Raw genomic sequence first — 25,436 nt, 5'->3', positions numbered from 1 at the left:
CCTTATAAGCAGCGCCACCACTTCATATTTACATACATATTTATATAGCCTTTTTTGGCTATATTTTAAGTGAGGCTGCAGCTTACCTGTGCATCTAATTTATCCTCTGACATCCTTAGCGCGGATTTATTTATATTCTAATTCATAAATAGTGTCCCAGCAATTTAAATAACATAAATAAATAAATGTAAAAAGAATACTGTATATAGAAAAATTGTCCATATAAATAGCCAAAATTAACTGGTGCTACAAATATAATTAAGTCCCAAGATGTAAAACGAAGCAGAGATTTAACAGGAAAAAATGGATTCCAGGAGTTCCAAAATGATGGGGGTGCTCAATACAGGAATAAGTGCTCCCCTCCTATTACTCCCGCACTCACCAGATGGTGGTACCCCCACAGGGGTAATCAGCGTTTGGGGTGACTCTCAGAGGTCCCTCCGAAGGCTGGCTAGTAATCCACTTAATCCCGACTTCATATACTGTATTTTTCTCCAGGGGAAAATTGATGGGAAATACCTCCTCTTTAAGTACTCCAATATAAGTTTGAGAGATCCGGATGAGGAAAGAAAAAAAGGGGCTCCAATAGTGAAGTATTGCAATGAAAAGGTGCTTTATTCACATAAAATTACAATACTCACATTCATTAAAAGAGAAAAGGTACACGTATGTCCTAGGGACCGCAACACCCTCGTGTAGCGGTAGTTCCGGGACGCGGTGCGTTCCACCGGCCGGATGTGCGTCTCAGTCAACAGGAAGCGGAACTGACGTAACCACGCTCTACGCGTTTCGTCATCAATGACGTCATCAGGAGAAAAATATAGTATATGAAGTCGGGATTAAGTGGATTACTAGCCAGCCTTTGGAGGGACCTCTGAGAGTCACCCCAAACGCTGATTACCCCTGTGGGGGTACCACCATCTGGTGAGTGCGGGAGTAATAGGAGGGGAGCACTTATTCCTGTATTGAGCACCCCCATCATTTTGGAACTCCTGGAATCCATTTTTTCCTGTTAAATCTCTGCTTCGTTTTACATCTTGGGACTTAATTATATTTGTAGCACCAGTTAATTTTGGCTATTTATATGGACAATTTTTCTATATATTCTTTTTACATTTATTTATTTATGTTATTTAAATTGCTGGGACACTATTTATGAATTGATTTTGTGTACAATTTTATACATAGCTATATATTGCTTGGCTCACTAGCACAATTTACATTTCATTAATTAGCACTTTAATTATTTATTGAGGTTATCTAATATATCACTTTATTTATTGATTTAATGTATTTTGTATGAAATCGTATTTATACCTTTAGGATCACACACTGAATGGATTTTTAATAATTTATTATTTACATCTTAATATTCATATTTACACACTTATCACGATAATATATATTTTTTACTAATTTCTTTTAGACATATTTACACTTTTTAAGGATTCACCACATTAAGTTTCATAATCTGGATTTTTTTATTCACCTTTATCACCAGTGCACTTATAAGACATATTTATATTTCCTATTTATTAGCCTGACAGCGCCATTTTACCTCCCTTTACCCCACATTCACTAAATATAGTTATCTATATTTTTGAGGTAGGCTGCAGTCATTTATTTAATTCCTCCATTAGCGCGGAAACTTTCCCCTATACAAGATTGAATATTGTCTATTTATTTTCAATGGTAGCACTTGCACTTTATTCTCACTGTGCATAGTCACCATCCTATGATATCTGTTCATTTATTGGCATTATCACTGAATTATTATTTCCTTTGGCACTGCATTATTTTGACCATTGATGGTCCCTAGAGACCCCACATACAAGGAGGGGCATTGGGGATGGGGGGGCAACCCAAGGATCCAACCGTCCCAGGGAGGGGCCCTCGTCCGCCCTGAGACCGCAAGAGATATAGGGGGGGGGGAACACTACTCACCATACCAACGATATTCAGGTGGGCGCCACTTCGGACAGACCACCTCTCCACCCGGGGTGGGGGTGCTGGCAGCCAAGGGATATGCTGCGACTCAAGTCAAAACAGATCGCGTGCGTCCCGGCGAGGTGTTTCACTCGCGGGCCAGCCCCCGTCCGATGGGGCTGTGGCGAGGCCTAGCGCGGAGCTGTAAACTGCAGACACCCACTGGCCAGACTGGGAGACCATAAGGATCTAGAATATCCAGTCCGACGCCCAGTCCAGCTGTTGATTGTAGTTCTCCCAGGAACATAACTAGCTAAAAAAAAATTGAGACAAAAGGTTCCCTTTTTACATAAAAAACATGCAAGGACTGAAATCCCAGCAGGGAACTAGGTCCTTACTCCTGACTAGGCAGAAAAAAACTGAATGCATATAGCAGAGTGAATGGGTGTATACCCCCAGGGACTGCCCTATAGGCGTGGTAAAGATTTTTCCTGCCTAGTGTCCTACTCCTGAAGAAGGCAGCATAACCAACGGTTACAAAGAATGTGGAGGTGCGTCTGTCAATGAACAATAGAAAAAAAATCAATTTTTCTTTTCATACATCACGTGAAACAGAGCCATAAATCATAACATATGGGATGTCCCAAAGCAATGCACCTGAGGGGAGGGGGACACCAAAAAATACCGCCATCCGACCACCAAAAAAAAAAAAAAAGAAGATTACACCGCTGCCTGCAGAACACTGCGGCCAAAAGCAGATTCCCCCTGGGTCCCAACATTACTTCGATAGAAACAAGTGAACGTATGCACCGACGACCAGGTCGTGGCCTTTAAAATCTGAGCCATAGAGGCTTGATGGCGACGCGCCCAAGAGGCATTTACTCCTCTGCTAGAATGTGCCTTTCCTTCTAAATCATACACCTGGGTAATAACCTGGCAAATCTAACAAGAAATTATAGACATAGATGCTGCCAATCCTTTCCTGGGCCCTTCTAGTAGCACAAACAAGATCTCGGTCTTACGAATCTTAACTGATCTTTCCAACTAAAATTTAAGTGCATGCATTACATCAAGAGAATGCAATAACTAGGGGAGCCACATCTAAAGAGGCATCACAGATACACTGCAGCCCAAGGACCAGCTGGTCCGCCAGCTCAGCAAAGGCAGGTGGAAGCTGTTCTCCCTCCAGGTCACAGCAAAAAAGCTTAGCCCACTCGGTAAAAGTTTGCGACACCAAGGCAATGGTGAATACCGGCCTCAGTGCCGAACTAGTGTACATATTGTGGGCCACAGCCTCTGTCTTCCTGTCAGCCTGGATCCTTAAAGGCCATGGACTCTTTAACCGGAATCATTGTCCACTTCTTAATAAGGGGCTGCTCGTAGGGGTAATGCCTAACAAAGCGCTTAGGGACCCAAGGCAATGCTTTGTTCACTCTTTAGCGACAATTCTGTCAAAATAGGAGAGGAAAGGAAACCACCTTTGCCGCTCTTGATGGCTTGTGAGTGCCAAACAGAACCTGCGTCCTCCATCTTCAAGGACTAACGTACAGATACATTCAGTGCTTCCACCAGTGCCTTTTAGTACGTGGTTGCAGATGTGGAGGAATCATCCTCACTATCAGAGGATTCTGGGCGCGTGATTGCAGACTACTCCTGTATGTGGCAGTATAACCAAATGGTTAAAAATATCAGGAGCGGTGTCTGTCACTGAACGAAAGAGAAAAAGAGGCTTACAAGAAAACTCTGGCAGTTTTAAAGATTCTACTGTATGTGCCAAATTATTGGCTACTAAAAATTCCACTTATTGGCAATTAGATGTTAGCAATGAGATCTCCCAGATTATCCTGATAACAATCAAGGTATAATTCACCTGGATACACTAAATAGTTGCAATAATCCAAGTTTTACTAACATATGTCAAAGTTGCTAAATTTAGTTAGCATTAGGATTTACTTTTTCAACCATGATAAAGGGGTTAACATATGAATGCAAGTATAAATATTGATTTCAAAATTTTTGTATATGCAGCTTTCATAAAATAATACTTTGTGAACACATCTACAACATCTAGAAAAATAATGATTCAGCATCACAAAAGGTATGCCACTTGGGTGAGCACTGCCTCCTCTCCTACAATGATATAAGATTTTAAGGTCAAACAATCATGTTAAACACTTTATTCTGGATTACATTCTTTAGACAGCACAACCTTCAAGATTATTTTTGAATCAGAAAATGCAACTAACAGGTAGCATACCTGCAGTGTTTCTCGGGAAACATAGGCAATCTGTTGTTCTGAGAGGGGCCCCGTTACTGTGGAGTAGAACAAAATAAAGAACACTTAGATTCTACTGTACCAATATTATAGGGTATATCAAGGCAAAGCATATGCAGTAAATAAATTAAAGCGGAGTTCCGGACACAAAATCGACAATCGATTTTGGGCCATTCGCTTGCTTTTGGTCACCTGAAAAAGAAATGGATAGTTACGATTTTTTTTTTTTTGTTTACTTACCTTGTTATTGAAGAAAAATATAATCGCCTTTCTTCCACTTCCTCCCTCTGCGGCCGCAGGCCCGTGCTGTCACTTCCTCTTTGCATTGATTTCTGGGAGCTGAATGTCATCGCTCCCAGGAATCAATGCGCCTGCACCGGCCCTGCTCGTCACTTCTGGTGCGGGCGCTCATTCCCTGCTAAACAGCTTCTGGGCATGCCCAGAAGCTGTGGAGGGATAACGTGCCCGCAGCGGAAGTGACGAGCGGGGCCGGTGCAGGCGCATTGATTCCTGGGAGCGAAGAGGCGCATTCTGGGAGAAGAGGACACGGAAGAGGACACAGAAGAGGACGAGCTGGCTTCAGCTGCCCACATCCGAGATGGCAGCGCTGGAGAAGAAATTTTCAAGGTAAGTATTTCTTCTAAAAGTAAGTGCGACCCGGGACAGTACAGAGGCTATCCATTATGGAATGTACTAGCCCTGACTGTCCCGGAGGTATTTGTATTGAAAAAACATATTCGTGGCCGGAAGTCCGCTTTAACTATTTTTTTTCTAATTTAGGTAAGGTTAAAAAATGCAGCAATTTTTAATATTAATTGGTTGGGAAATGACATGTATTTTGTGCAGGCAATTATACTTGCGTTCAGTTGTTTTTTTGTATTTATACACTTTGTTTCTAAAAAAGCAAGTATTTTTTTTCTATATGTTTCAGATTTATCTAATTTCAATTGTATAAGACAGCATATAAAGTCGTGCTAGCAAGTTCAACAAAATTCCAGTAAAATGAAACCACTTCATTCTCTTGATAATCAAAATATATGGTGAAACAGTGAAAACACTAAAACCAAACCCAGCCCCCAAATCGTTCAAACTAAAATGGAAATTATATCTAAACGTCAGCTGCTACTATCAATACACAGATAATCAAAACAAATGTTGCTGAAAATAATTTTACCAGCACTAGCAGCGCTGAAAGTCTGTGCTTCCACCACGTGATCAGCGATATTCATGATTTGGTGACACCGCTAAAATTGTCTGGAGGTGATCAGGCTATTCAAAATAATGACCCATTCACCATACCCCGTGCGCTTCTCTCCCCCGCAGATAACAAATTTAGCAGATTGACAGACATTTCGCCTTGTAATAGCCTTTAACTGATGAGCTGATGACTCAGTCCTCCATCCATGGGTAAATGCTCATAAACAAAAAATGAAAAGTAAAATCCTATTAAGGTATTTTATTCCCCAAATATGAGCATTTACCCTTGGATGGAGGATTGAGTTATCAGGTCATCATTTAAAAACTATTACAAGGCGAAATGTCTATGCCAATCTGGTGAGTTTGTTATCTGAAGGGGAGAGGAGTGCATGCAGTGTGGTGAATTGGACGTTTGCTTAAATAGCTTGATCACCTCCAGACAATTTTAGCGGTGTCAACAAATCATGAATATCACTGATCACGTGGTGGGTTCTTTTTGTGAACTGTTTATTATTTGGACATCTGATAAGATGCACAGACTTTGAGCGCTGCTAGTGCTGGTGAAATTTATTTTCAGCAACGTTTGTTTTGATCATTCTCTTGATAGCCTAGCTTGGCTGTAAGATTTAGATGGGATTTTTGACTTATCGTAAAATCATTTTCTCTTACGTTCATTGACGGACACAGTCCTCTGATCCATATCAGTAGGATTATACTGCCCCCTACAGGAGTAGGACACTAGGCAGGAAAAAAAGCTCTGGCTACGCCTATGGGCAGTCCCAGAGGGTACACCCCCTCTCTTCCTGCATAGGATGTCAGTTTTGTATCAAAGAAGTGTCAGAAAAGTAACACCAACCTAACTCAAAAAAAGAGGGGTGGGTACTGCGTCCATCAATGAACTTAAGAGAAAAGGATTTCACGGTAAGTAAAAAATCCAGTTTTCTCTATCGTTCAATGACGGACGCAGTCCTCTGATCCATATCAGTAGGGACGTTCCAAAGCAGTGCCATAAAATGAGGTGTGGGAACAGCAGAAAAGAACAAGTCCCCAAGGTCAAAAATAGCCAACCAGGCAACATAGGACTAATCAGAACAAAAGAGGAGACCCACCTGAAAACAAACAGTTAACACCCTCAAGGAAAGCCGAAAGCCCTCCAGACAGCACCAAGCAAAATTTTGCGGCAAAAAGAGGCATCTGCAGATGCCAGCACATCCACCTTATATAATTTTGCAAAGGTGTGAACAGACGACCAGATAGCCGTCTTTCAACCTGAAGCACAGACGCCTGTATGGCGAAAAGCCCAGGAAGCACTAGGCACCCGAGTAGAAGGCGCCGAAAGAGGGAAAGGTAAGACCTGACCCTAAACTGAATAAGCCTGCACCACCGTCTGTCCGATCCCTCTGGAAACATTCGCAGCAGGCGCAGGCAGCCCTGTTCTAGGGCCATCCGTGAGTACAGAGATTGAACCTGACTCCCGAAAAGACTCCGCAGTCGCCAAGTACACCTTGAGTGCCCGAACTATAGCCAGAGTATGCAATGTACATTCCTCTGGATGTTTGTGCTTAGGACACAAAGACGGAAATACAATGTCCTCGTTCAAGTGAACACTAGAAACCACCTTTGGAGGGAAGGACGGATCCGGACGAAGTACCACTTGTCTCCATGAACCAACATATAGGGAGAATGACAGGACAATGTTGCCAGTGCCGACACCCTGAGGGCAGAGTGACAGCAACCAAGGAGACCACCTTCTGTACTAAGGTAGGCAGGGGATACCCCTGAATACTTGCAAAAGGAGGTTCTTGAAGAACCAACTGCACCAAATCAAGGTCCCCAGCTGGAGACGGAGGTCGCATCAGAAGAACCAAAGTGACGCACCCCCTGGAAGAAGTTACGCACCAGGGAACGGGCGGCCAAAGGCCTTTTGAAGAAAATTGCCAAGATTTTGATCAACTCCGTGTTGAAGGAAAGCCAAGATCTGAGCCACCGAGTAAGAACGAGGGGGAGCCCAAAGAGACTTGCACCACACAATACACGATCTTTCTTGTACGATGAAAAATCATCCTAGAAGTCTCTTCACACGCTTTAAGCAGGGTGGGAATCACTTTATCAGCCAAGCTGATAAAGCCAGCGACCGTAAATAAGGATGGAAAATTGGCCCTGGAGACAATTATTCCTCCCTGAGAGGAAGCCTGACCAGGTAGGCGTACCAAGCTCGGCGGGGCCAGCTCGGAGCCACGAAAATGACCAGAATCCCTTCCGCCTCGTTCCTGCAAAGACGTTTTGGCAGCAACTTGAGAGGAATAAAGGCAGACAGCACCGGATACTGACCTTGGCCCATCTGTGTGCAGCAGGAAGCCCTGGAGGACCGACCAAGGCCCCCCCCCCTCACTATCGACCGAGCGCCCCCACCCTGGCACCCCCATATGCAGCCTGCACATGAGGTCCCAGTCCCAGGTAGGCCCAAGGGGGAAGAGGAGGAGGGGGGGGTTCACAACAGGACAGAGGGAAACCCAGGAGTGTGAGGGTCCAACCATCCCAGGTAGGGGCCTGCGTCCACCCCAAAATCAACCAGGGAGGGGGGCGTTTACTCACTGTACCGGGAACACAGGCGGGCGCCATCTCCTGACAGGACCCCTCTCTGCCGAAGTGGGGGGGCTGTCGGCCAAATAGGAGCACTGCGACATAGGCATAGACCCTGTCGTATGCGACCTTGCGAGACGTTTAACTCGCGGGGCCAATCCCCACTCCAGTGGGATTATGTCGCGGACGACCCAGCGCAAGGGCTAAGGTCTGCACGCGCTCACTGGCCAGCTGGGGTGACCACTGGATTTAGATTATCCAGCCCGTTGCCCAAATCCGGCATAATTGCTTGAAGATCTCACAGGAAAAAAATCCGGAGAAAAAGCTAGCTAATAAAAAAATCATCTACATAAAACAATACTTTTCATGCCAGGACCAAAGATCCCAGCAAGGAACTAGGTCGTTACTCCTGACTAGGCAGATTTAAACTGACATCCTATGCAGGAAGAGAGGGGGTGTACCCTCCGGGACTGCCCATAGGCATAGCCAGAACTTTTTTTCTGCCTAGGGTCCTACTCCTGTAGGGGGCAGTATAACCCTCCTGATATGGATCAGAGGACTACGTCCGTCAATGAACGATAGAGAAAAAAGGGATTAATATCCCTTATTTAAATTGAGTGAACCACTCGCTAAATGCCAATTCCCCTTCAAATATGAGTGCAGTGAAAGTAAAAACTTCCTGGGAATTTTACTATTATATCAGTAGCGACTTTAAAGTGATACTAAAGTCTTGTTTTTTTTTTTTGTAAAAAAAAAAAAAAAACAACCACCATGTTATACTTACCTACTCTATGAAGTGGTTTTGCACAGAGCAGCCCAGATTCTCCTCTTCTAGGTCCCCTCTAGAGCTCTCCTGGCTCCTCCCTCCTCTTGAGTGCCCTCACAGACAGCAGCTTGCTATGGGGGCACCCCAGCCGCAGCTCCCTGTGCCTGTGTCCATTCAGACATGGGGCTGCAGCCTGGCCTTACCCCCCCCCCCCCCATCTCTCTACTCATTGGCTCACTGACTTTGACAGCAGCATGAGCTAATAGCACCGCGCTGCAGTCTCAGCCAATGAGGAGGGGGAGCCCCATGCAGCGGGGACAATCCTGCAACATCTAGAGGGAGCTCAGATAGGTATTGGCAAGGCTGGGGGGGGGGGGGGCTGCTGCACACAGAATGTATGTATGTAAGATAAAAAAAATAACCTTCTGTCTTTACAACCACCTTAACATCTGCCTGCCACAGAGTTTGTTCTAGGACCGTAAAAAAAAGAAAAGGACTGTGTCCTTTTCCGCACCTAAATGTGACAGATTGGAGGTAGCTTGATGTAAATGGACACATGTCCTCTTATATCCAGCAGTCCTTAGATCCATGAAGGGTCTGCCACAGTTTGCTGTTAAATTGAGGACAAAAATCTGAATGGGCACAATGTCCCAAAAGAGACTTCCGTGCCATTCTGCTGTGATTCAGCAGGAGATCGTCTCATGGAACCCCTGTTAGACAGAAGCACGCCCATGTGAAACCACCCTTCTTGTGAAGATGCACAGACGTGCACATATAAACAGGCATTAAAGAAGAAACCTATGTGTTTCACACAAAGTGCTTAGTCATAGCAAAAAGAGAAGACAAACAAGAGATTAAAACAGTTTAATTTTACTGGAATTTAGTATAGCATACCAGAACAAGGCAAGATATGAAAACTGTGATCCTTGAAGCATCGTGTCAATAAAGCCGGTTTCCTTGCGGCAGCAAAGTTACTTGTGCTAGCACGTATGTACAATTCTATGTAGACTGGAATGTCATACAACTAAATTGCAACATGCAATAATACTATAAAATACAAAATCCCTTAAGCACATAACAAAGAATAAGTGCACTTGTGAAAATCGTATTCGTTTTTTTTTTTTTTTTACTAACTAATGTAAGTAAATTACCTTCCCCTTCTCTTATTCTGTAGACTTGTCAACTGTTAAAATAGCATGGCTCAACCAGTCTGTCATCTACACACTGTAGCTGCGGACCAGGACCAAGAACAGCATGGAAGATGTATGTATGATAAATCTGCGCCGATACAAATGTGCAAGTAAATCAAAAAGCGGTACCGCTTCTGATGACAGCTATACGTTGAAACATATAAGGTGGATCTTCTGAAGTTATGTTAACTCGTACCAGCCTCTGGAGGCTCACAGTCTTTGGATGTGACTGGAACAGCGATGCTCACTGTACTTTACCAATGCCATTTCCCCCTTGTGTTGGGTACAACACAAACATTTAAGTGTATCCAAATCGTTTTAGTAAGCAATTGAAGTTTGGTTTTACACTATGTTGCACTTTGCTTGTGTTTCCTATATGTACACAATCAAGATGTGTTTGACTTTGAGGAGGAACTATTGAGCTTCTTTTTTGACGACTCCTTTTTCCTCCAGGAACAGGGAGTAGCTATGGGGACCTTCTGTTCTCCCTCTTATGCAACCTGTACCTGGGGGAATGAGAGTGTCACATTTTAGTTTCTGATGACTTCTCTATGTTTACTGAGCACATTTTTACTTGGCTTAAGTATATGGATTTTTGTCTTAACGTAAAATCCTTTTCTCTGAGGTTCACTGATGGACACAGCTCCATGTCATCTTAGACCCTTGGGCTTATGCTGCTCTCTCTTCAGGAGTAGGGACTAGGCAGAAACTATTTTAACTACGCCCCTGAGGCAGTCCCAGTGGTATACCATCACTTCCTGCTATAGGACTTTTGGTTTGTAATAAGCAGTGTCAGAAGATTACATAACTCAAACCAAAAGAGGGGCAGAAGCTTTGTCTGACAGTGAACTTCTTTTTTTTCTTTTTTGTTCACTGACAAACACAGCTCCATGTCTTCTTAGACCCTTGGGATGTCCCAGAGCAGTGTCAATATGAGGGGTGGGAAAAACACATAATTCCCAACAAGGACTAAATATAGCCAACCAGTAAAAACAGGAGCTCAACCAGGAACAACTGGAGCTCACCACCAGGAAAAAATACACCCTCAAGAGGCAGGAGCCTCTGCAACCACAGCCTGCAAAACTGTGTGGCCAAAAGCAGCATCCGAAGATGCAAGAACATCCACCTTCTAAAATGTTGTGAATGTGTGTACAGACGAGCACGTAGCCACCTTGTACATCTGAACCACTGACGCCTGATGACAGAATGCCCAGGAGGCACTAAGTGCCCTCATAGCATGTGCCTTATCAGTGAAAAGAGGAACTTGACCCTTAATGGAATAGGCCTGCACCACCGTCTGCTTGATCCATCTGCAAATGGTTGCAGCAGATGCGGCCTGCCCCTTACGAAGTCCATCGGTAAGAGCAAACAAAGAATCAGATTTCTGAATCGACTCAGTTGCCGCCAGGTACACCTGAATTGCCCGAACAACATCCAGGGAGTGTAGAGCAATTTCTTTAGGCTGCATTCACACTTGAGTGTAGCGTTGTACCGCGATTTTACCACAATTTTTACAGCGATTTTACCGCGATTTTCAGGCGTTTTTTTCCCGGCAATTTTGGAGGCAGGCATTGACATCTATCAAAAACGCTGGTTATCAGCCCAAAAAGAAGCTCATGTACTTTTTTCAGCTACAGGCGTTTTGCAAAACGCTCAGATGTAAACAGGGGCCATTTAAATGAATGGGGTTTTACTTGTTGGGCGTTTTGGAACGTTTTTTTTTTTAGCGTTTTTGGAGCTGAAAAACACTCAAAAACGCCCAAGTGTGAATGGAGCCTTAGGGTGTTTTGGCTTAAAGGCTTAAAGACTTAAAGACGGCAACACAATATCTTCATTCAAATGAAACCCCCGAGAAAACCTCAGGAAGGAACGCCCGGCAAGGTTGTAACACGACTTTGTCCCTGCAAACCACCAGGTAAGAAAACCGAGAGAACAACGCAGCCAACGCAGACACCCTATGCGCAGAAGTAAGAGAGACCAAAAAGGCCACAGAGTGAGCAGATGAAGTTAACAAATACCAAATAGAGATCCCACTGAGGTACCAAGGATTGCACCGTAGGAAATAGATGGCGAATCCCTTGCACAAAAGTGTGAACCAAGGACCTCGCCGTCAATGGCCTTTGGCTTTGGGCACCATCAAGGGCCAGATTTCAGCCTTGGCCATATTTTTCCAAACGCTGATCTACACCTAATTGTAGTAACTCCAACAGGAGAGACACAGAAAAGGAAAGCGGAGAAATCCCCCGAGACTCACACTAAGTAATTGAAAAAACGGTAACAACGCAAAATGATAGTGCTCCTCGCCCACGGCAAAGCGAAGAAAACGCTGGTGCCAGACATGTGTTGAATATTAAGGTAAGCGTCCTTGATATTGATAGAGGCCAAAAGATCCCAATGATGAAGGAATGCCAGTACTGTGCGAATGGACAAAATCCGAAATTTCTGAGCCCGCACAAAGTGGTTCAGAGCCTTGAGGTCAAAGATCAGGCGGACCTTACCTTCCTTCCTGGGAACAGTAAACAGATTTTGAATAACCTTGAAACCTTGAAAACTTTCTGGCTCTGGAAGCGGCACAATGACTCCTTGTGATAACAGGTCCTGCACTGCCCCGTAGAGGCCCTGCAGCCAATTGTGAGACAGGCGTGAGCTGGAAGGAAAGAAAATTGTCGGAAGCAAGGACCGAATCTCGATCTTGAAAGCGAGCCGAGTCATGGACCCATTTTTCCTGAATGAGCAGGGTCCACAGGTCCGGAAAGAAAGGAAGACATCCACCCACCCTAGATAAGGGTGAGGGTGCCCCTTTAGGCTGAGGAAGGCTTGTCTGCGGAACCAAAAGGGCCTGCTTTTGACTTACCATTTTGGGGTCTCTTGGAGACGCCCGCAAAAGTACGAGTGGATTTTGAACCCTTTTTCTGCGACCCAGTCAGACGAAAGGGCCGCTTGTGAGCTGGGAAAAAAGGACCAAGTTTACCTCGAGGTTCATTTCCCCTAGTAACCTGTGGAAGTAAAGTACTATTACCTCCTGTAAGGTCCTTAAACGGTTGCCGACTAGCCTGGAAGCCAATAGCGGGCGAGCGGGCAAACGCGCGCCGCTGGAGGGCGCTCCCGCATCGGCTCGTTCACGGACACCTCCGTGCGTGTGACCAGCGGACCCGATGTCCGCCGGTCACTCGCAATCTTCCGCTGTGAAGGTAGAAAGGCAGGCGGCTAACGTAAACAAAGCCGCCTGTCATTCTTCCCTGTGTAAAAGCACAGATCTAACGGTCCTGCTATGTAGGACCGTTGATCTGTGCTGTTAAAAAAAAAAAAACAACAAAAATGACAAAACTCTTTCCCTTCGTTAGTAAACATAACTTTTGCGCAAACCAAACAAAATACGCTTATTGTGATTTTTTTTTACCAAACCTAGGTAGCAGAAAACAAATTGGCCAAAAATGTAAAAAAATTTTGATTTTTACTTTTTTTTTTGGGGGGGGGGGGGGAATTTCATATAAATAAAATGTGGAAAATATTGTTATTTTTGCAAAATTTTCGCTCTTTTTTTGATTATAGCACATGATCAAAAAAATCGCAAAGGTGATCAAATACCACCAAAAGAAAGCTCTATTTGTGGAAAAAAAGGTCATTAATTTTATTAGGGCACAGCATCGCACAACCGCCCAATTGTCAGTTAAAATAGCGCAGTGCCGAATCGCAAAATACCCCCTGATCAGGAAGGGGGTAAAATCTTCCGGGGCTTAAGTGGTTAATGTACTCCTCCATAGAAGCACCGAACAAACGGTCACCTACAAAAGATAGATCAGTCCGCACCTTTTTTAGAAGCCTGGTTGGCCAGCCAGTACTTCAACCAAATCATGCGGCGAAGGATGTTGATCCCCTTCCAGATCCTGGCGTAAAATTTTTGCCCATTCCATTAAGGTCTGGGGTACAAAGGTGATAGCAAACACCGGCCTCAAAATTGAACCCGCCACGGTGAAAAGATATCGAACCAGAGCCTCAGCTCTCTTGTCCACAGGATCCTTAAACAATGGAGAATCTTCCACCGGTAAAAGTGTGGCTTTATTTAACCTGGAAACCTGAGAGTCCACCGACGGTGGAACTGTCAGCTTCTTAAGGAGAGACTCCTCAAAGGGATATCTCCTAGCGAAACGCTTAGTTATTCCAACCATGCGTTTCGGGGATCCCCACTGACTAGTGACAATCTCGTCAAAATAGGCAGGAAAGGACCTTAGTCACCTCGGAAGATCTGCGGGTGCCAAACTGCAACGGCATCGCCGATTCAGCAGCAGCTGAGTCCTCCAACTTTAATGTTTCCCACACTGACACAATCAGTGCCTCCACCAGCGCCTTTTCAAGCGCGGCTGCAGTGGGAGAGGATTCATCCTCACTGTTCGAGCACTCAGGGTGCATGGACGCAGACCCAGTGGGTTGACTCGCATCAGCACGGCCAAATCCACCTCAGACTCTGAGGAGCCAGAGGATACAGGTGAAGGCGGGGGGGGGGGGGGTTTCTTGCTAAGCATCCTTTGCAGGGCCATATCAACCTTTGGCACAAGTGACTGCAGGGCCGCCAGGGTAGATTGAGACCCAGAGGGTCTTGCAGCATCAAAGAGTGGGTCAGGTGGTGATACACGTTCCAGGGGCTCCATGGTTAAATCTGAGCCGCAATGTGCACAAAAGTAAAACTTTTCTTATTTTTCTAAGAAAAAAAAAACCCCTGCACACCACTGCCGCTGAGGTACCACAAGGATCAGCGCACCCGCTGCGCTGTCTATAACCAAAAAAGACTATCACCATGCACCCAGAGCACCAAACTGCCTGCCATGCTGCGATCAGAACGGAAGAGGAAGCGCTGACACTATCACTAGAGGCCCCCTCAACACGTCACCGCACTGGACTTCAAGAAAATGGTCACCGATTAGACTACAATGGGCATACACATAAAAGGTCGCTGAGGCTGAATACAGCCATTCATGGCAAAATAGCAGTGCAACGTGGCACCACGTCAGTCTGGGACCCCACTGGACCAGAGGGAATTTGCAGTCCACCGGGGAGGAGCCCCACCAGGAAGCCCTCAGCCCCCAGCAATAAATGCAGGCACCCCTAAAAGGAGCCGCCAGTGGTGCACATCCACCGCCCTCCGGCCCCGCACCTGACACCCCCACCCAGAGAGACACCCGTGCATTCGAAAGGGTGACTAAGGGAGAGGGATGGGGGCAGGTGAGGACGACCATTACAGGGAAAAAACCTCACTAGGGAGGGGGGGGGAACCATGAGGGGAGGAAGGACACAGGGGGAGCCTACCATCCCCAGAAAGGGCCAGTGTCCAGCATTTCCCAGAGAAAAGAGGGGGGACACTACTCACCACACCTTGGAATTAGGCGGACGCCATTCCCAGCAGTCAACTGCATCATCAGCGGCATAAGGTATGCTGTGAGTCTGGTCGTGACTGCTGTCCTGACCAGAGCTATGCAACCTCTGGGGGTGTTTCACTCGCTGGTCAGCCCCCGTCCAGTGGGGCTATGTTGCCGCCAACCTAGCGCCTGAGCCAATAGTCGGGTTGCACTAGCAGGCCAGACTGGGAAGGCCATAAGGATCTACAATATCCAGTGCGTCGTCCAGTTTGACTCTTGATTGTAGTTCACACAGGAACAGAATTGATTGTAGTTCACACAGGAACAGAAAATAACAAAGGAAAAGAAAAAAAAATTCATATAAAAAGGAAAAAAAGCCAGGACCGCAGATCCCAGCAGGGAGCCAGGTCCTTACTCCTGACTAGGCGGAAAAACCTGAAGTCCTATAGCAGGAAGTGATGGTAGACCCCTGGGACTGCCTCAAGGGCGTAGCCAAAATAGTTTCCGCCTAGTCCTACTCCTGAAGAGAGAGCAGCATAAGCCCAAAGGTCTAAGAAGAGATGGAGCGGTTTCCGTCATTGAACAAAAGAGAAAATGGGATTTTGACTTACCGTAAAATCCATTTCTCTGATGTTCATTGATGGACACAGCTGCCAATATTCTTAACTATTGGGTTATACCACCCTCTACAGGAGTAGGACACTAGGCAGAAAAGAACTCTGGCTACAAACATGGGCAGTCCCAGGGGGTATACCTCCTCTCTCTGCTATAGCCACATACCATATTTTCCGGCGTATAAGACGACTTTTTACCCCAGGAAAAACTTCTCAAAAGTCGGGGGTCGTCTTATACGCCGAGTATAATATTTTCAAGGTACCTTCAAGAGAGATGCAGAGGAGATTGGAGCGATGCAGGGGCTTTTTCTTCTGCTCCTCCCACGATTGCGCAATGGCATGCGCTTGTCGACTCGGCCCTTCCCCTTTATAAACTGACTTATATGGGACAGCAGTGCCGCCAGAAATTTGGGAAGGTTTGGGATGCTTGGATTGCTGCCAGGTCCTTGCAGCTCTAGTTTGTCTGTGGTTGGCGGACACTATTATACTCCCCGGTGGTAATTGATGCTGTACAGATGATGGCAGGAGGGTGCGGGGGGGGGGGGGCTGCTTTCAGGCCTTGCTTGGCTCCACCCTCTGGACCTTCCCGCTGCTCCCCCCTTGGAGACCCACTATCCTTGGTGGGTTGGGACTTGCTAAGGCCCTGTTTGGCGATGCTATACACCCAAATGGTAGACTGTTATCTCATGTTCATTTATTTTAATATTGCTATGATCTTTGTGCACATGACTTTTCTCATTGCTGTTTTTGCTTATTGATGATGTACCTGGTTGGCAATGTTTGTTTTATGGTTACTTTACTTCTTTTATCAATAAAATGTTTCTGTTAAAAAAAAAACTAGAAGCCAGCAAATTAAAAGAAAGACTTTTGAAACGGGGCTACACAATAACTTGCTTAAAAAAAAAAAGCATACAGATGTGCACAATCCATTGACACATCATGATCTGCTTTTTGGAAAGAAAAGGGAAAAAAGATCAGAAAATCTAATCCAGACACTCTTTGTATCATTACAAAATACACAGTACAACATCAACAAGTCCAGAATATAATTAAAAAAAAACCTGGCACCTCCTACGCATTGATCCAAATCGAAATCCCTTTATCCCTAAAAAAACATCTATAACATACCGCAACTCTAAAGCCCTTAATGACTCAGGATCCGGGACACATCACATGTTGATTACTTAAGGCAGACACTTAAGGACCGCAGGGATCACCACCACAGCTCCCGCTGGAGGCACATGTGATGCCCTGCGTCCACAGGACCACACATTGACAATGACAGTCACCTTAGTTTTTGGCATTCGCTCCTGAAGAGTGATATTAAACCACAAACAGCGTAGAGCTACAAGGATGTCAAAGTTTTCAAGCATACAGGACTCCATCGCTATCTAATCATTTTTTTAACGTCTACTTACCTTTTGTACGTTATTGTATTTTTGTGTAGTTTTATATACACAATACAAACTAGGTCCATGACTGCGGCAGCAAGTTGATGATTCAGCATTCATTGCCATGGTGTACCCTGCAGACCATGTATAATATGGCAACAATGGAATATTTATGGACTGTGTGGCCTTACAGAGTGCCATTAGTTCCTATATAGTTCCTATATCATGTTCCTCTTGATATATACATATAATTTGTGTACCTGCACATATATCAGACTGATCCAAGTGTTTTGATTGTGTTGATTACACTTTAATTGATCGCTCACATGTTGTACTTTGTTAATTGCTGGTGTATAGCAATAAACTGTTTCTATTGTTCATATTTCCCAGCATTCTGGTTTCCACCTTATCTAAAGTCCCAATCCTTTCCTCCATTAAAGCCCTTAAAGACTATTTAGTACATAGTGAATTTGTTGGAGAATTCCGCAAAAACCCCTGCAAAAGATTAGGTACTTTCAAATGTGGGGGTTGTGCTTATTGCCAATTTATAAATACTGACATAAACACCAAACTACCGAAAGGTAAACCCTACAAACCATTTCACTATGCAAACTGCAAAACAGCGGGTGTGGTTTATCTACTTACAAGACCTTGTGGATGCTACTATGTGGGAAAAACAAAACTAGAATTCTACAAACGTGCCTATAGACCCATAGCCAGCATGTGCACATCTAACCCCGATTTGCCTCTGGGTAGGCATGTTCGTGACGTTCATTCGGATACTTTTCCGCAAATAAAATTCCTTATCTTAGATAGGGTCCACCCGAACAAGAGAGGCGGGGGGAACTGGAATAAAAAGCTGCTCCAAAAAGAAGCACGTTGGATTGTAGACTTAAATGCTACTTCACCCCCAGGTTTAAATGATACCCTTCGTTACAAAACTTTCCTGGAGGGCTTTTCCTCTGGTGATTGGGAAAAATAGCTCTCCATATGATTGCATTTCCCTCCACCAAGGGGATGGAAAAGAAATTGCACATTCAGCTTAACCATCTAATTGAAACTGCTCTCTTTTGGCCACCGTAACAGATAACTGGAAATGTCTGGGCATTCTATATAAGTTGGGCATCAGAGCTAAGGCCTGAACACAACTTGTGTAATTGCTTTCTCTACTGTCTGCTAACTATTCCTTATTGAATGTATTGGTTCTCTCGAACATACAATCTATTTATCCCCTTGTTGATGCATGATCTCTGATCTACTTCATTACATTATATACATATATTTTTTATTTTGTCTTCTCTTGACAATATTTCCTTCCACTTTTCTTTTTCCTCTCTCCTCTTCTATGCTGCTATAGCGGACTGTGATGAGGACATGTTCCTCGCAACGCACATAGGGGGCGCTGGATTTTTATCTGTGCCCCCTTCCCAGTGACCTCGCAGATGCACAGTGGTGGCCGTTTGAACGGCTGCTCCTGTGCATGCTGTGATGCACTCGTGTGTCAGCGCTCGAGGAACGCCTGGCGCCCTTCCGTCACCACGTGGGTGCGTCGTGCGTTCCACGAGCGGTGGAGAGTTTGCCACTATTGAGCAGGCATCTCTACTTGTACATTTACAGGCACAATCACTGCAGACATGCAGGTGATGCCTGGGAGTGCAGAGCTCACCACAACGGTAAGCATTTATCCAACTCATAGGATTATTTTAGATGTCCATGAATGGCCTACTATTTTTTAAGATTTTGGTACCAGATACATATAGATATTTTTATCTACATATTTATATTGAGAGCTATTATGGTGGTCCATACTCAGCTTGTTGAGGCTCAGCAGCCCCTTAAAATTCAAAACATCGCTTCAATACATATTTAATATGACATCTGTTCTATGACATTGAACTCATATATTGATAGTATCAATACCTACGTGTATCTGGTTCTCTCGCCATTGGGTCTAGTTACTTTCTAGTCCAGCTCACTTTAATATTTACATTAGGAAAGGAGATTGTTATCTCTAGATTTTTTCCTATGTGTTTCATGAAATAAACCCCTTTCTAGAAAACCCCTTTCTATATTTCTTTCTTCTCACCGTTAGATTAATCCCCTTCAAATTTGATCCTTTGGAGACATATGAAGGAATATTCGGAAGATATTGTGTCCGATTTCCCCTTCGCTCTCCTCATCTCCCCCTTGAAGGTATACCTACCTTTATACATTGGTCATATAATTCCCATTCCACAATTAAAAAGTTCATACCCCCTATTGTATTATGTATATCTATATATACAGGGAAGTTTCTTTAGTCTGAGCAGGGATCCCTGAGGGACATGCTTTGGCACCATGCGACAGTACCCCCCGCTCCTAGCTACTTGCACTGAGCTTCCTACTGTCCTTATCCTGGCATCTCTAATCATCTTGGTGTGTGACACTTGTTTTTAAACACACAGCTCTCTGATCAACACAGGTGACACATGTGGTATGTAATTTTGTATGCATTCTAAAAATGATTTAAATAAAACATATAGATTAATACTTATAAAAGTAAATACTGTGTGGTAACAAATTCTCTACTTCTTAACTAATTTAGGAAGTTATACATTTCAAATCAACAGACCCTTAGAAGGGTTGAAACACGTTGGGTCCATCTGGAACACATGCCCTGCCTTAGTCACCATTTGTGCATATGACCTATTGTGAGCCGTGATTTCTCCATTTTTATTATTGTATGGTACTCTGAGACGGTCTGTTTCTGTACACATTTTAGATTGATTGTATAATAAAATTTGCTCTTTTATTGAAAATATTTGAACACATATATTCTTTCTGGATGTTTGGTCTCCCACATAGTCCCACTTCCTCGGGAGCCAATAAGATGACCAAGACCCCTTCTGCCTCGATCCCGCAGAGAAGTCTTGGCAGAAGCTTGAAAGGAGGGAAGGTGTAAATCAGACGATACTGACCCCATGGGGCCATCAGCACATCCCTGGCGTCCACCAGAGGATCCTTTGACTGAGCCACAAACCTCTGCGCCTTTCTGTCGAGCCGGGACACCAACAGATCCACCTCGGGGGAGAAACAGCTGATTAAACACCTATGGATAAAGGGACCACCCCCCGTGGTCCAATGCCTGCCGACTGAGATAATTTGCCTGCCAATTTTCCACCCTAGGAATGTGTACGACGGAAAGGGCTGGAACGAACCATTCTGCCCACCTTAGAATGCCGGCTACATCCAGAGCCACCAGGAAACTTAATGTGCCCCCTTGTTGATTAAAATAAGCCATGGCTGTGGCATTGTCCGATTGAATGCACACTGGACAACCCTGAAGACGATCGGTCCAATGATCAAGACACAGTCTGATCGCTCGGAGTTCCAAGACATTGATCAGGAGTCTGGACTCTTCCAGCATCCAGATCCCCTGAGCAGAATGCTTGCCGAGGACGCCTCCCCAGCTGGACAGGCTGGCATCCGTGGTGACTACTGTCCAATACAAGAGGAGAAAGGATTTTACCAGCTGAAGCGTCAGAGAATGAAGCCACCTTATCAGGGACTCCTTCTTGCCTCGACTCAGCCGGAACTGATTGTCCAGAGACTGTGGAGTCTTGTCCCATTTGGTCAGAATTTCCCTATGCAGCGACCTTGTATGGAACTGTGCAAACAGAACCGCAACAAAGGTAGACACCATCAGGCCCAGCATCCACATGCAAGTCCGGAGGGATGACCGCAGGAGGCGAATTGCAGCCTGCAATTTCTGGAGATTGTCCAGAGGAAGGAGCACTCTGGTTAAGGAAAATTCAGAATCTAGTGCGAATTAAAGTGCAAAATTTGAATATTAAGGGTCAAGTGAAATCAAGCGGCTGCTAGCATTATAAATGCTTCCACTGCACATCTAAGATCAATAGTAAAGAGGAGTGCAGTACCACTTAAAAATAAATTAATGTCAAATGTGCAATATTAGTAAGTGAAAATAAAGTGAGGAAGTGCCATACATAGATATACAAAATCATAATTCATATGCATATAAAATTGTGCATAAAAAAATATTGTTCCTTAAAATCGCACAAGATAAATACAGTGGGTACGGAAAGTATTCAAACCCCCTTAAATTTTTCACTCTTTGTTATATTGCAGCCATTTGCTAAAATCATTTAGGTTCATTCTTCTTCCTCATGAATGTACACATAGCACCCCATACTGACAGAAAAACACAGAATTGTTGACATTGTTGCAGATTTATTAAAAAAGAAAAACTGAAATATCACATGGTCCTAAGTATTCAGACCCTTTGCTGTGACACTCGTATATTTAACTCAGGTGCTTTCCATTTATTCTGATCATCCTTGAGATGGTTCTACACCTTCATTTGAGTCCAGCTGTGTTTGATTATACTGATTGGACTTGATTAGGAAAGCCACACACCTGTCTATATAAGACCTTCCAGATCACAATGCATGTCAGAGCAAATGAGAATCATGAGGTCAAAGGAACTGCCTGAAGAGCTCAGAGACAGAATTGTGGCAAGGCACAGATCTGGCCAAGGTTACAAAAATATTTCTGCTGCACTTAAGGTTCCTAAGAGCACAGTGGCCTCCATATTCCTCAAATGGAAGACGTTTGGGACGACCAGAACCCTTCCTAGAGCTGGCCATCCGGCCAAACTGAGCTATCGGGGGAGAAGAGCCTTGGTGAGAGAGGAAAAGAAGAACCGAAAGATCACTGTGGCTGAGCTCCAGAGATGCAGTCAGGAAATGGGAGAAAGTTTTAGAAAGTCAACCATCACTGCAGCCCTCCACCAGTCCGGGCTTTATGGCAGAGTGGCCCGACGGAAGCCTCTCCTCAGTGTAAGACACATGAAAGCCCGCATGGAGTTTGCTAAAAAAAACACCTGAAGCACTCCAAGATGGTGAGAAATAAGTTTCTCTGGTCTGATGAGACCAAAATAGAACTTTTTGGCCTTAATTCTAAGCGGTATGTGTGGAGAAAACTAGGCACTGCTCATCACCTGTCCAATACAGTCCCAACAGTGAAGCATGGTGGTGGCAGCATCATGCTGTGGGGGTGTTTTTCAGCTGCAGGGACAGGACGACTGGTTGCAATCGAGGGAAAGATGAATGCGGCCAAGTACAGGGATATCCTGGACAAAAACCTTCTCCAGAGTGCTCTGGACCTCAGACTGGGCCGAAGGTTTACCTTCCAACAAGACAATGACCCTAAGCACACATCTAAAATAACAAAGGAGTGGCTTCACAACAACTCCGTGACTGTTCTTGAATGGCCCAGCCAGAGCCCTGACTTAAACCCAATTGAGCATCTCTGGAGAGACCTAAAAATGGCTGTCCACCTACGTTTACCATCCAACCTGACAGAACTGGAGAGGATCTGCAAAGAGGAATGGCAGAGGATCCCCAAATCCAGGTGTGAAAGACTTGTTGCATCTTTCCCAAAAAGACTCCTGGCTGTATTAGATCAAAAGGGGGCTTCTACTAAATACTGAGCAAAGGGTCTGAATACTTAGGACCATGTGATATTTCAGTTTTTCTTTTTTAATAAATCTGCAACAATGTCAACAATTCTGTGTTTTTCTGTCAGTATGGGGTGCTATGTGTACATTCATGAGGAAGAAGAATGAACCTAAATGATTTTAGCAAATGGCTGCAATATAACAAAGAGTGAAAAATTTAAGGGGGTCTGAATACTTTCCGTACCCACTGTATATAAGAAACCAATTAGAACATTCAAACTTATGCAAAAATAACAAAACCTCAAATATATATAAAATTTAATATATGAAAGTCCAGTGCAAAAAAGAGTCTTTGTGCAAAAATGTCAAGATGTGGACTACAAAAGCCAGAAAGTGCTGGTGCTTGAGAATGAGGCTTCAGAAATCAAAAATCCTCCACCACATACAATTGGTCGCTCACCTCATGTTCTGACCCCTGTGTTATCAGTGGGTCAGAACAAGCTTTTCCCAGAAAGGGATATAATCTTGTGAATGATAATCAGTCAGTATCCTGTGAAATGCGATCCTCCACACTCACTGTCCTTAGCGATTTCTCCAATATGAGACAAGATAAAGGACAAATTTAGTGCTCTCTGTATGCATCTATATAATAAAAATCTTGATAAACAGGGAAAGGGAGAGAAGGGCTGTTTTCCCTACAGGAAAAGTCCCAGGGAAAGGGGAAGTGGAAAACGGGGAAATTGGATAGGATTTTTTCAGTACCGTCTTAACTAATAGATGCTTCACATATAAAATTTTTCATATTAAATTTTATTCAAAACAATATACATTTAAAAAGCACAAAAGTCCATCATCAATACATAGCTTCTGGAGTAGAGGTAAAAAACAGTGGGCCATATGATGTTCAAGCGTGTATTCCTCTACATGTTTCACGGATGGACCACTTCTTCAGGAGGATATTAACACACTCTAGAGATGTTAACACAAACAAATATTTTTTGTATATGAACAGACAAAAATCACATAACAATAAATCGCAATTGCAAAATGGTGTTCCATTACTTTAAAATGTGGGGAAGAGTTTGGGCTCATCTGGAGACAGCGTGGATCCCAACCCCTCTTGCGGGTCAGCCACCAAAAACTCTCACCGGCGGACATGGGAGACACTAATAATGGTAAAGGAACGGTAAGGATTTAATATTGAGTCTACATATATTCCCATGGGAGATAAAGAAGTGAAAAAGAAGGGGAGGGGGAAAAGGCAAAAAGAGAAAAGGATCAAGGAATGGAGGAAAAAGGGAAAGGCGAGGAGGAAAAAGGGAAAGGAGAGGGGATAAAAAAGGAAGGGGAAAGGGGGGGGGGAGAAAGGAGAATGGAAGGGGGGGCCTCTACTTTTTTTTCGCCTCTACTACAGAAGCTATGTATTGATGATGGACTTTTTTCCTTTTTAAATGTATATTGTTTTGAATAAAATTGAATATGAAAATGATGTGCAACCCCTCAGGTACAAAACATTTTCCAGCAGGTCTCTCAGGGGGAGCATGAGGTTGGGCAACCAAGATCTGTTCCCAAAGAGGAGAGGTTAAGTTAGTGCGAATGGCAGCCATGATATGATCTGAAGGTATGACCGATGTGGGCACAGAGTCCTCCCAGGAAAACTCAAAATACTGGCAAGACAAGGCATTAGCCTTAACATTCTTGGAGACGGGCAAATAGGAGACCACATAGTTAAAACGAGACAAGAATAAGGCCCATCTGGCCTGATGGGGTGTGAGCCTCTTGGGCTCTGAGAGATACGTCCGCTTCTTATGATCAGTGAGACCTGGAACCACAGAACCTTTGAGCAAGTGCCTTCACTCTTTTAGAGCAAGGATAATGGCCAATGGCTCTCTGTCTCCAATCTCGTAATTGCATTCAGCTGGAGACAGCTTCTTGTAGTAAAATGCACAAGGATGTAAGAGTCCATCAGGTGTCCGACGCTGAGACAGGAGGGCGCCTACTCCAATCTCAGACGCATCCACCTCTAGGACAAAGGGCAAACCAGGATTGGGATGGATGAGACAGAATGTGACCCAAAGCGAAAGTAGACTTGAGGGCCTCGAAAGCTTGGATGGCAGCAGGCGTCCAATTGTGGGAATCACTGCCCTTCTTAATCATATCTGAAACGGATTTGGCCAAAGAGAAAAAGTTCCTGATAAATTACCGATACTAGTTTGCAAATCCAAGGAAACGCTGAATGGAACCGAGACCACTGTAGAACAGCTGAATCCTTTTGAGGGTCCATGGAGAACCCTTCAGCAGAAATGATATAGCCCAAGAAGGCAACCTGAGACAAGTGGAATTCACATTTCTCAAGCTTACAGAAAAGCCCATTCTCACGTAACCGTTGCAGCGCCCATCTGACTTTCAGGTAGTGTGAATCAATGGAGTCTGAGTAAATCAAGATGTCATCCCAACAGACTACCATGTATTAACATATCACGAAAGACATCATTGATGAACTCCTGGAAAACAGCAGGCGCATTGCACAAGCCAAAGGGCATCACCAGAGATTTGTAATGACTGGTTCTGTTATTACACGTGGTCTTCCACTCGTCGCCCTCCTTGATCCTTACAAGGCTATATGTGGCCCTTAGGTTAAGCTTGATAAAACCATTGATCCCTTTAAGGCGGTTGAACAAT

General features: G+C 44.4%; 1 protein-coding gene across 6 annotated transcripts in view; it reads right to left on the bottom strand.

The window, feature by feature from the left end:
- MAP4K3 (mitogen-activated protein kinase kinase kinase kinase 3) overlaps positions 1 to 25,436 on the bottom strand; it is an 883,599-nt gene that overhangs the window by 628,525 nt on the left and 229,638 nt on the right. For all 6 annotated transcript variants that reach the window (XM_082251934.1, XM_082251933.1, XM_082251935.1 and 3 more), the window contains exon 5: positions 4,184 to 4,239. In XM_082251934.1, coding sequence (XP_082108060.1) covers positions 4,184 to 4,239 — 56 coding nt within the window. The remainder of the gene's footprint in view (positions 1 to 4,183; positions 4,240 to 25,436) is intronic.

Source organism: Pelophylax lessonae (assembly GCF_965119305.1).
Source record: "Pelophylax lessonae genome assembly, chromosome: 3".
Taxonomy (NCBI): domain Eukaryota; kingdom Metazoa; phylum Chordata; class Amphibia; order Anura; family Ranidae; genus Pelophylax; species Pelophylax lessonae.
Note: the sequence above shows the minus strand (reverse complement) of the source record. Positions and strands in the feature narration are given on the sequence as shown.